The sequence below is a fragment of the Lycium barbarum genome, chromosome 12 (genome assembly GCF_019175385.1).
Source record: "Lycium barbarum isolate Lr01 chromosome 12, ASM1917538v2, whole genome shotgun sequence".
Lineage (NCBI taxonomy): Eukaryota > Viridiplantae > Streptophyta > Magnoliopsida > Solanales > Solanaceae > Lycium > Lycium barbarum.
Genome location: NC_083348.1, coordinates 83,934,948 through 83,948,420, shown reverse-complemented (window position 1 = coordinate 83,948,420; position 13,473 = coordinate 83,934,948). Strand labels below are relative to the sequence as shown.

The 13,473-nt window shown below is 33.0% G+C and overlaps 1 protein-coding gene and 1 non-coding gene across 2 annotated transcripts; one reads left to right on the top strand and one right to left on the bottom strand.

Annotated features, from left to right (window-relative positions):
- Nucleotides 1-409: 409 nt before the first annotated feature.
- On the top strand, nucleotides 410-512 carry LOC132625285 (U6 spliceosomal RNA). Its single transcript, XR_009576727.1, has one exon. It is a non-coding gene; the product is annotated as a U6 spliceosomal RNA (small nuclear RNA).
- A 10,295-nt stretch (nucleotides 513-10,807) lies between these two features.
- LOC132624563 (uncharacterized) lies at nucleotides 10,808-11,305 on the bottom strand. The gene has a single exon (XM_060339323.1). The coding sequence runs from the start codon at nucleotides 11,303-11,305 to the stop codon at nucleotides 10,808-10,810; it is 498 nt and encodes a 165-aa protein (XP_060195306.1).
- Between the last annotated feature and the right edge of the window lie 2,168 nt (nucleotides 11,306-13,473).

Sequence of the window (13,473 nt, the reverse complement as noted above, 5' to 3'; positions counted from 1 at the left end):
TTTGAGAGGCTGGTGGTTGGTGGCTGACTCTGGCCCCACACCTACTGTTCCCGTTAGCGCCGCCACCAAGGAAATCTACAGTCTTTTTTTGGCTGATGGCTGGGTCCCGAATTATCACTTCAGCTCTCGTCAAAGCCTCCAAATAGTATTGATCACGGACGAGGCTCCTAGCAATGGGGGAAAGGAGAGTGGGTAAGTGGGCTCCTTTCACTTGACTGGTTAGTTAGGAGTGATGTTCAATTCAATTAGGTGAAAACTGTCTCGGATGCCCCTTCCTCCTCAACTGCCGGAAACAATGAAATCGAAGATTCCTATTCGGAAAGGGAGACCACACCGCACGTCGTCAGTTTTTACGACATGTTAATAGAAGAGAAATAAATTACTTATCAATTATATACATGATAAAAATGTCCCTTTGAGGACATCCAATAAACTTGGAACGATACAGAGAAGATTAGTATGACTCTTGCGCAAGGATGATACACATAAATCGAGATATGCTTCAACTTTTTTTATATATATGATAAAATAATCATAATTTAGTCGAAATTCCTAAAAAAACCTCAATAAAAAAATTCTTAAGAATGCAGAATTTATTTAACATAAACAATTTTGTATTGATATGTTTATAGTTTACATTTTAGCTACATTTTTTCATTTCAATTAAAATAATACTAGATGGAGAACAAATATAACAATGAAAGCATGACGTGATAATTTATCTTTCAGTCGCCATTTATAATAGTTATTCATATTGGAAAATAATTAATGAATGATGACTAATGGGCAGTTACTAGTTAACTAGTTACCTAAAAGCTAAAATTAAGAGAATTTTGTCTTAGGTATTCATTTAGGGCCCACTAAAACTAATTACCAAAAATGTTTTCATTATTCATAACTAAACGACAATACTTAAAGGTAAGTAAATTAGTAACCGGCAATACTCAAATATAAATAAATCATTAATTAACTTACACATATTTCCTAGTAACAATAATTTAAAAATAAGGAAGGTGATAGGTGGAAGCTCGTCAACCAAAAGTCTGAAACCAGCAACCGGTTTGAAACAGAATTGGGGGTTGCTTCAAGTTTTTGGTCAAGTGATGAGGATCCATTTTTCCAGTACCAAGTTGTTGCAATGTGATTGCATATCATTTTGTCTTCTTATTTTTTCAACATGACACGTCCCGTTCTTAAAAATAAAAGCAACATTTCTTTATTCACATAAATTTTGAATTTTATTAAAATTAAAAAAATGCAGATAGTAGAAAATGCTTGCTTTATAAGGTCTTTGTTTGAGGATACACATTTAAAGTTACAAGTTGAATTCTATTTACATCTTAATCAGTGGTGGAGCCAAAATTTTCACTAAGGGGTGTCAAAATATAAAGAAGTAAATTCATGAAGAAGCCAAGGAGTGTCAATATGTAATATATGTACATAAAAATAAAAAAATTACCTAACTACACCGTGTAATTTTCCGACGAAGGGGTGTCCGACACCCCTCAACTACATGTGGCTCCACCACTGATCTTAATATAACAAGAGTATAATTTTGTCGACACTACAAGAATAATTAGAATATTTTGTTCGTTACATTATGAAATAAGTCGCCAATAATTACATTTCATATATACAACAAATAAAATAGTTAATTAATTAAATAAATAAAAGCTTTATTTGTCAATTTCTCTCTAAGCAATTAATAAATAGTATATTATTGTTTGATAACACACGTTTTTAGAGAATAATTGAATAGACGACAAAGTACTTGATTATTATAACAAATCTGCACAAAACTACTCATCAATGATAATATTGAAGAGATGATAATATATATATATAGAGAGAGAGAGAAGTTAAAAGATTTTCAATGAACATGCTTTGAAGTTTGCATTGAAGTTTATAACAATGAAAACAGCAAATCTGAACTAGATCTCGTTTAACTTTGTTTGCATCTTTTCCCATAGATGAAAATGTTGCTGACTGAGATTTTAGTCTACTTCTAGTTCTACTTTCACTTTGATTGAATTATGTTATTTTTAACGTAACTGGTTGTTGTTATGCTTTACGACTCAACATCTTGAAAAACTCAAAAAAAATAAAAAATCCAGCAGTGTGTTTCCATTGAATTGTTTCAATGTGCATCCTGCTTGATATTCTGAAACATTTCGATCTTGTTGCTAAGAATGTCATTCTTGTAATCAGATAATGGAACAATATGTGTCTAGATGGATGTAGCTATGCTCAACACCATCCTTCGAGAGTCTGATAATGAGATCCCTTCAGATCCTATATCAGACCCGATTATGATGCCAATGTTCTTCCCATTCCAGCTGGATAGGCTAGCTTTGGACTGGGTCACATGCTGAAAAATATGGTAAGAATTACGGTTGGATTTTACCGGTTAGATGGAGTATTGTGAAAAATCTAAGGCATTTACGTATCACATTCAGCAGCAAAGGCTTTATCAGTTTCTAATGAGATTGATGACTTCTATGCCTTCAAGGAACCAATTTTTAATGATGTTGTGTCTAACTAATGCAATCAAGCTTATGCATTGACTATGCAGGAGTAAAGTAAGAGAATGCTTACTAACAAATTGCAGAATTCTGAGGTAAATGAAACAATTGCCTTTCTAGGCAACAGGCAAGGACAGAGTTACAATAGGCCACCTAAGGATCGGTTACATTGTGATTTATGTTACAAGTAAGGATATTGCATTTGTTGTGCAGGTCATCAGTCAATTTATGTACCAACCAAAACTCTCACTCATGAATGCAGCGCTGGGCGTCATCATATACATAAAAATGTACATGATTTAGGACAATTCATGTCCTCTAAGAGATCAGAACACTGTTAGTTTTCTGTGAGTTAGATCAGCATGTTCTGAGTCGAGAAAGTTTGTTACTGAATACACTGTGAAATTTGGAGATTCATTGGTTTCATGGAAATCAAAGAAACAAGGCATAGTGTCACGGGTTCAGCTAAGACAAAATTTAGAAGCATGGCTCCCACAGTTGATTGCTGAGATTTCTTAGTTGATCTATGTATTTCAAGGACTGGGGATCAAAATTACTCAAACTTGTGGTGATGTATTGCGACAGCAAAGCATCTATTCATATAGCTAGTTGTCAATTCTATCCCCTACGAATGTACCAAACATATATAGGCATTGATTGTCAATTTGTGAGGAAAGAAATACATCAAGGCCTCGTTTTCACTCTTTATGTAAAGTCACCGCACAGTAAGCAGATTTTATTAACCAAAGAACTTGGCAAAGGACAACACCATTATTTGCTAGACAATCGTAGAGTGAAAGACTTGTTTTTACTTCTAGTTTGAGAGGGCGTATTGAACTACTGATGGTTATACATGGAGGCTAAATTAAAAATTGTTAGTTAGTTAACTTGAACAGTGCTTAGTTAATTACTGCAGTTAGATTGATGAGTTAGGGGGCAATTATTTTCTCAAATGCAATTATGTTGGTTAGATTGTTAAGAAGGAGTTAGTTGTAATTTATTTTCATTACAGAACAAAATAATTTCAATTCATTTCCTTTCTTCCTCCAAGCTCATTTCCAATTCTGTGGATCTCGATCTCACAAGTCCATTACTGTCATGCATGGATTTTGGTAATAACCTGTGAATATATTACCTTACTAACAAAATAAACCAATACATCATCCAGCTTCATCAGAGCAATAGCCTCCTTCCAGGTAGGTTGCTACTCTCCAATATCTCAAGGCAAAAAAAAAAAAACACAGATGCAACCTATACAAACCTGAATCTAGAAATGCAAAACAGTCCTGCTAAACAGCTCAGCAATTGTTAGCCGCTCAACTACACAATTGCTGAATCAAGTGTCTACTACAATAAGCTCTTTTTGTACAGCTGAAAAATCCTACTCTTTCCTTCACCTCCTTCTGGATTTGGGCAGTTGCAAACTGAGGTTGCACATGCTTATCCTAAAACTGCTTCACATTTCTTGCCATCCAGGTGTGGTACATCATAGCACCCCCAAATGGCAATGACCAACTCATTCTTGAATTTCTTCCATTTCCTTCTCCTGACCCGTTGCAATGTTTGCTGAGCATTCAAATTCCTATATGAAATCCCAGACTAGTTGACCACTGCATCCATCAATTCTTTAAACCATGCACAATTTGCAAATAAGTGCCTATGTGTTTCCACCTGAACATTTGAGCATAATTCACAGTTTTCATCATCAACATGTATGTGCAACTTAATGAGCCTATCCTTTGTCAACAACCTTTCTTGGTTAGCTAACCACACAATGAATCTATGTCTAGGTACCATGATAGATTTCCAAATCAGTGCAGCTTCAGGGATCCTTGTGTGCCTGCCTATCAATGCATTGTAACTCTTTGAAACTGAATAATCCCCATTCTGTGTCAGAATATACACCCCATTTCTATACCATTGAGCCATTGTAGTCTTCAGTGAATTGATTTCAATGCATGGATTGATCTAGATTTTACAATAAGGTACTCTTTTTCTTCTAGAGTCTTGCAAACAAAACAATGAAACAAAAAACTAACTACATTCCCTTCCTAAACTGATTTTGTTACACTCATATTATTGCCCCTAATATACTTACAAAAAGAATAAACATCACAGGAGAATCAAAACAGTCAACTGAGGTCTGAGCATAGAAACAATAGCACTCATGGGCTTAAAATAACAAAGAATATTTAGAATTACGGTATTAAAAAAAAACAGCTTAATTAGGCGTTAGAGGAACATTCACAAAATGATTCTAAATTGCTCAGGCATCAGAGACAGCGGAAATAGAAGAAACAACTTTATAATAAAGGTATATGTATATATCGAGTAATATACGTAATACGAATATAATAACCAATAGTCTATATTCACAAGTAAATTTCCTAAAATCATGCAGTTCGATCTGATCTATTTTTACATAGAAGCATGCTTACAGTTAATATCGATAGTAGTGAACTGTAATAATGTTTTAATCAAGCTATGTGATAAGAAAGAAAAAAAAATTGCGATCCCTTTCAATTCACTTACGTCTTGATTGACGAGACTTGTGGCGGAGTTAACGCTAAGCTGGAGGGCTGGAGACAGACGTTGGAGTCTAAAGGATTTAAATTGAGTAGGACCAAGACAGAATACTTGGAGTGCAGGTTCAGGGGCGTAACGCATGAGGCTGACGAGGAAGTGAGGCTTGGTACCCAGGCCATCCAAAAGAAAGGAAGTTTCAAGTATCTTGGGTCTATTATACAGAGAGATGGGAATATCGACGATGATGTTTCACATCGTATTGGTGCAGGGTGGATGAAATAGAGGCTCGCTTCCGGAGTGTTGTGTGATAAGAAAGTGCGACCAAAACTTAAAGGCAAGTTCTACAAAGTGGTGGTTAGACCGACTTTATTTTACGGGGCGGAGTGTTGGTCAGTCAAGAACTCTCACGTTCAGAAGATGAAAGTTGCGGAAATGCGAATGCTGCGATGGATGTGTGGACACACTAGGAGGGATAGAATTAGGAATGAAGATATCCGGGATAAGGTGGGAGTGGCATCAGTGGAGAACAAGATGCGGGAAGCGAGACTGAGATGGTTTCGGCATGTGAAGAGGAGAGACACAGATGCTCCAGTGCGGAGGTGTGAGAGGTTGGCTATGGACGGTTTCAGGAGAGGTAAAGGGAGACCGAAGAAGTATTGGGGGAGAGGTGATTAGACAGGACATGACGCAGTTTCAGCTTACCGAGGACATGACCTTAGATAGGAGGTTGTGGAGGACTCAGATTAGGATAGAAGGCTAGGTTGCTTATCCTTTCATCCTAGTAGTTGTAGTTTTGCTCATTCGTTTATTGCCATTTGATTTCTGCTTATATTTGGTGGGCCTTGTACTTTGATTATCTTATTTATCTATGGTAGCTAATGCTCCTTTCTTTCCAGACTGTTCTATCATGACTTTCTCGCTTTTGTTATTCCTCATTTTCATATTGTTTTTTATATGCTTGTCCCTATCTGACTTTTTGTGTTGTTTTCTCCCTTGAGCCAATTTAAATTTGAGTTTGATATATATATATTTCATAGCTTAGATTTAAATATATTTTAAATGTCAGTTTAGTACTCACTTTGTTCAAAGTGAATTATTTTTACTGCTATTATTTTCGAGTTAATAGTGTCTCCTTCAAATAAAACATTATCGGGATACCAAAAGATAGACAAAAGCCAAAAAAAAAAAAAAAAAATCAAAACGTTGCTCCGCGATTTATATTCAACCAATTATATGTTTTCGAGATCATTTACTAAACCCATTCTTTATTTTATTCATTTGTTGTATTGTTCTATAATTGAATCAATTCAAAAAGAATTGTATAGTGATGAATAGGGTATGCGAATTATGATGGACTCTGTGTGTTAATTTTATATTACACTAATATTTAATTTTATGCAAAGTAATTAATCAAAAGCAAGGATTTCCTTAATAAAAGTTCAGTAGAATTCTTTTAATAATATTATAGGTGATCATCCACTAATAGGAATATTATTTTAATATTAGAACAAAGGAAATTGTGTACTAATAATAACAATTTAATCTGGTCAAAGAATAAAATAATAATTTTATATAATTAATCTACATATATAAATATCAAGAGGTAAAGGCACCACATTAAGTCATGTGGCAGCATAACAAAAACCCACATGGCATGTTTTAGTACGAAGGAGCAAAATATTAGGATAATGTTAAAAAAATTGAAAATAAGATTATTATTTTTTTTGAAAAAAATAATATTTAACATCTTAAAATTTTAATTGAGAGTAGTTAAGTTAAAATATAGTTATCCATTTTAGTTTTAGATATTTTGTTAGTGTTGCAGGTATTTTTTAAATAGTTAAATTAATTTATTTATCCATTTTAATGCAGATAATTTTTTCGTGTTGTTACAGTTATTTTTTAAAATAGTGTGGTCAGTTTTAAATTTGTGTTGTTGCTATTATTTTTTGAATAATAAGTAAGACTATGGGCGGTAATGGAGGATTTGTAAGGAGTGTAGTGGAGTCAATTCTATAATGCAGTTTCATAAAAAAACATGTTATATGAAATTGCTTCAAGTAATGCTAAATGGACAAAAATTTGACTAAAATATCATACCAGAGTAAAATGTACACGAAAAGGAAGATGGAAATAATGTGCCGATATTTATAGTAGGATTAATTTTACAAATCAAATAATTCATATAATTGAACAATAGAAAAAAAGTATATAAAAAGTCAATAGTAAGCAAATTATATAGTAGTTATGTTATATTGAAACGAGAGAAGCGAATAAGGATAGTAAACAGAACTAAATAAATGTCATATTTAATAATGTAATTACAAAATAGCTTGATAGTGTAATAAAGAAAAATAAGAAAGATAAAAGTTATTCGACCTTTTTTTTTAAAACAAATTTGTTTGTGATTGAATACATGACATTGAAAAATAAGATAATTGTTCAAAATTTATTAAAATATCATGCTCTAACATGTTGAAACAAGACAAATTAAAAACTTAATATGATTTTTAATTCTACCATTTTCCGCGCATCACGCGGGCACTATGCTAGTTGTGTATAGTAGTGCAATCCAACTTTATATTCTTACTGTAATATAATTCGAGGATATAGCACGTATAAGTTATGCTGTGTATTTTTAATGGAGAAATCTTATAAATAAGTATAAGAAATTAATTTTTAACCCGCTTGAATATTCCTGTACAAGTTTCTTTTTAACACATTCGCAGGAATGCCCTTATTTTGGGGGTGGTCTTTAATTTTTGTCCCTCAAATTGGTGGTCTTTAATTTTTGCTGTTCGCTTAATTACATGAGGTATGGGGTTCGAACCCCGGCTCAATCAAAAAAAAAATCACAAGGCAGAATTTTAAAAGCAAAACTCTATCCGGGCAGAGTTTTGCATTCAAAATTCTACCTGAGGTATTCTTGTGAATCCAAACCTCTGCCTTATGAAACTCCTTCTTTTTTTAACTGAGCTGGGGTCCGAACCCAGAATCTTGAGGTATTAGGCGAAGGACAAAAATTAAAGACCACTAATTTGAGGACAAAAATTAAAAACCAGTTCTTTTGAAGGACAATCCGCACGAAAAAAAAAATGGAGCGGATTCAACTAGGTTATTGGGCCAGGCCAGCCCAGCTATCAGGAAAGGAGTTACCTTCCAAAGCACAGCGATACCTTTTTTAAGAAATAGATCAATTAGAAAGACTCAATTCATGAAGATTTTGAATTTGGAGAAGTGAAATATGGTAACTAGTTTGAGACGGGGAAATAACTAAAATGTTCAGAACGACTTGCTTTGCATATGAATGTCTAGTCTTTTTTTTTTTTTTTTTGGTTTTTCATTCAGTGTTCGATACCTGCATTGGGACCCGATTAAATTCGGATTTGTGCTGGGTAGTCCCACATTGGGGGGGCAAAGCACTCCCTAACAATGGTGACTCCGTACCCAAGGGGGCTCGAACTCGAGATCTCTTGGTTAAGGATAACGGGTCGGTGCTACTTAAGCCCAACAAATGTATCAATGTCTAGTCTTATAAAAACACTTCTAACTACTATTAACATAAACCGGAATAATAAGAAACCGCAAGAATTGGATAGTCCCAAGTGCCAAGTCTTCGTCATAAGAGAGAGATTAAATACAATTTGCATCTTTTGCCATATGATTAGATGGCAACTGGCAATGGTAAATTCAGAATCTGGAGTTAATGAATTTCATTCTTTATATTTGTCTATTATTTTTTTTATCTAACATGCACACACATAGGAGTTTGAATTAGTGGGAACGCGAAGGGTTTGATCAAAATCACTGAGGCTATTTGCTGTCAAATAAAAACTTTATTGGCCCCAAACGTGAGAAAATGCTAGACGTTTGGTAATGTCTCCTCCCACCAGGATAAAAGATCCCGTTGAAGCGGTTAATCCCATGCATATTGTACGGACATCTGGTCACACAAATTTACTCTAGCTTCGGACGCGAAAAATTCTCATTATTGTTGATTAGGCACATACTTTAATTAAATGTAATTTATATTAGTATTAGTTGATTATAATCTATAGGCACTTCAGAGCACGATGTTGGTTCATACTCATATCGTGCCTTTTGTGAATTATCGATTAACTGATACGTAATTCATTTAGTAATACATCAAGTCCATGTTGGGCCAATTAAAGTTTTGTCGTACTTTCGTATGAGAGGGGATAGTGGAAAAAATAACTTACATATACGCAAAAATTTACTAAATGAATAAATGGGAGATATGCATTCTTTAATAAAGCAAATTTAATTTGAAGGGTTAAGCGGTGGCTCGATTATTGACGCACTCAATTTTAAAGCATTCAAACTTGGGCAAGCATATTGATTTGACATCTTCAACTAGTAAGTGAAGCAACGAATAAAACACAATATTTGATATTTTCTACCATAATAAGTAATCACATTATCCCTCTTACCTAAAGGAAAAAAAAAATGCAGGCCAAGTTGTTTTAGTTAAGGTCTTTACTTTGTCCTCTTAAGCCATCTCTAATCCTTCACTCCAATTCTTTACTCCAAAATAGAGTAAACTAACTCCAACCATTACTTCATTTTTTACTCCAAAAAAGAATATTTCTTTTTTATATTCTTCTCTCTCTTCTATATTATATTATTCTCTTTTATTTAAATTTTATTTTCTTATTTCCATTAAACAAATCCTATCTTTTTTCTTTTCTTTTTTACATATTCATCCCATATAATTCATATTTCTTTCTTATATAACCATTTAAAATAAAATTATTTTATACCATAAATTTTTAAATAATATAATTTGTAAGCAAATATCATAGATTATACATATTAACGGATAATTCAAATAAAAGTGAAATCATTGAGATACAAGATAATTCAATACATATCACATTGTGGTAAAATTCAGTTTAAATACTACTTAAATATTCAACTTCCACCTCTAGCTATGCTCCTATAAATGATCTATTAATACATTACGAAGTGCAAAATGAGCATCTTTGTCCTTAATTTTTTTGTGTCCACCTAAAAATTGTTCAAATCGGTGATTTTCATCTACTACTATTTCTACTGTTGGAGTTGGACTTTTCCAACATCTTGAATTGGTGCATTAAGATCACGCTCATCCTCGATCATCATGTTGTGCAGTAAAATACATGTAGTTATTATATCATGTAGCACTTCTTTTCTCCAAAAACGTGACGGTCCTGCAATAATTGCAAAACGAGCTTGCAAAACTCCGAATGCGCATTCAACATCTTTTCGACATGATTCTTGTTTCATCGCGAAATATTTCTTCTTTGGTGAACATGGCTCACGAATAGTTTGCACAAGGGTATACCATTTTGGATATATACCGTCAGCTAAATAATAACCCACATCATATTCTTTTCCTTGAATAACATAATGGGCGGGAGGAGCAATACCTTTAGCAAGATTGGAGAACAAATGTTATGACTCTAAAACATTAATGTCATTATTGGTGCCGGGCATACCAAAATATGCATGTCATATCCAAAGGTCATAATCAGCTACAGCTTCAAGAATAATTGTTAGGGATCCACTACGACCTGCATATTGTCCAGCCCATGTTGTTGGACAATTTTTCCATTTCCAATGCATGCAGTCTAGACTCCCTAGCATTCCTGGAAAATCAGGCTGTTCACCGATGTGCAAAAGCCTTGCAACATCATTAGTTGCTGGTGATCTCAAATACTGCTCGCCAAAAACCTCTACGATAGCTCGGTAAAATCTCTTCATGCTTTCAACTGCAGTCGACTCTCCAATTTTCCTGGCAAACTGTATGCCAACATTCTAAACACGACTGTGATTTTTTGTAGAGTAGATAATCCAAATCTACCCATCGCATCAGTGCGTTGTTCGAAGTACATATCATGACCTTTAATTGCATCAACAATTTGAAGGAACAAATTCCGGGACATCCGATATCTACGACGAAACATACCCTCATTAAAGCATGGATTATCTGAAAAATCATCGAGAAATAAATTATTATCAACTCCTTCACAATCTCGATTGATTACCAAATGACCTGGAATGGAGCCAACTCTGATAGGATGATTCTTTTGATTTTCTTGCAAACACTGCAACACATAATTGTTCATGTGAATTGTTTGCATGCACAATTGCATCTCAACTTCATCATCAAAAACTAAAGATGATGATGCTGATGATGATGATGAAGAGGAATTTGAATCATTATTATTAGATGAACCTCCCATATAGAAATTCATTTTCAGAAGACAAATATGAATATTTAATTTGATTTTGAAATGAATTGAAAATCCAATATTATTTTCCTAAATGATGTTCATTTTTATAGAATGGATTTTTTTTTAAAGATAAAATAGGAATAAGGATAAAATCCATTGGACGGTTGAGATTAGGATGAAATCCATTCGATGGTTGAGATCAAGATAAAATCTATCCTATTCTTATTTACTAAGTTATTGTGTCTACTTTATCTCTACACATTGAATAATGTGTAGTGATGTTTTTTTAAAGATAAAATAGGAATAAGGATAAAATCTATCGGACAGTTAAGATTAGGATGAAATTCATTCGACGGTTGAGATCAAGATAAAATCTATTCTATTCTTATCTACTAAATTATTGTGTCTACTTTATCTCTACACATTGAATAATGTGTTGTGAATTTTTTTTAAAAAGATAAAATAGGAATAAGGATAAAATCCATCGGATGGTTGAGATTATGATGAAATCCATTCGACGGTTGAGATCAAGATTAAATCTATCCTATTCTTATCTACTAAATTATTGTGTCTACTTTATCTCTATATATTGAAGTGCCAACATACCCTTCCATAACCACAACTGGCTTTTATTTTTCTTTATCCATATAATCCACTTTTCCTCTAAAATCACTTGAAAAAATGTCCTCGCGATCTGCAGAATACTCAACAAATGAAGGTGTTCTATTATGCCAAATTTATTTAGATATTTCTCAAGATCCAATAACGGGAGTCAATCAATCCAGAGATCATTTTTCGGGTCGAGTCGTAGATGGATACAATAATGCAAAGTTAGGTAGTTGGGAGATTCGCACCAAAAAATCATTGCAATGTCGAATTTAAACTATTGAGAAGGCCGTAAGAAAAATAAATGGATGTTTACTTCAAGTAGAAATTTGCTTCCTAGTGGTGCTTCAGATTAAGATATTATGAGTATTTATTTCATAGTTACTTATACTTTATTTGTATTTATTTACTTACTGTTTTTTTTTTTTTTTTTTTTTTTTAATATTGCATACTACCCAAGCAAAAGATTTACTTATGCAAGATCCGAACTTCAAAAAAGGTTTTAAATTTGATCATGTGTGGGTTATAATTAAGGATTTTGAGAAGTTTAGCGATGGCGATGCTGGAAGAAAAAAAGCAAGAAAGCAAGATTATACTAATATATCATCGGAGTCTGAGACTCCTACCCCCGATCCACCCTTTGTATCTTCACCTAACTTATCATCATTTTCATTAAATTTAAATGAGGATGTTGCAGGTGATTCCATCACAACGACCAAGTGGGGTGAAGAAAGCAAAAATGAAGAAAAAAATAGATGAAGATTATATGAAAATGGTCCACATTGAAAATAGTCGGATTGTTGAGGTGATGAAAGATTCAAATGAGACAAAAAAAGAAGCTTTGAGACTAAAGAACTCAAAGAAGAAAATAAATTTTTACTCATCGATGTGGATTCTATTGTCGATCCGAATCGTCGTGAATTTTTGTGACAAGAACAAAAACAAATAATGGATAAAAGGAGTCAACAATTTCCACAGCCACAACCACAACAATCCTTTGCCCCATTCACTCAATTCTTTAATGATTTTAGTGTATCTAGAAACGACTTACCTCCCTACTAAATTATTATGTTATTTAATGTAGTTTCAATTTTTATGTATTTTTAATTTAATGTATTTTCAATTTTAATGTATTTTTATTTAATGTATTTTCAATTTTCACTTTTCAATTTTAGTAACATCTTATATTTTATATTTTCACCTTTTATTTTTGTGATGGTTATATATTTTTTTATACAATTATAACTTATAATAAAATTAACTTTCAATTTTACATAAAAATAATATATGAACGAAAAATAATTTATCAAAATTATACGCCAAAATTAAGATGTAAAATTAATATTATAAAGATATGACATTAACATAATTAGGTATATATAATATGATAAATTAAAAGGGTTAAATAATAAAAAATAATAATAAAATAATAGGGAATAGTGATGGAGTGGATGCATAGTGTCACTCCAAATTTGGGTTGGAGCAAAATTTCTCCATTTTTGACTCAAAATGGAGTTTGGAGGTAAAAATGGAGGTGAATTGGAGATGGCCTTAGGTGTTACAATCCATTGAATGACTCATTT

Bases quoted from the DNA above. Each gene is read 5' to 3' on its own strand.
- LOC132624563 (XM_060339323.1), bottom strand. From the start codon at position 11,305: ATGAATTTCTATATGGGAGGTTCATCTAATAATAATGATTCAAATTCC.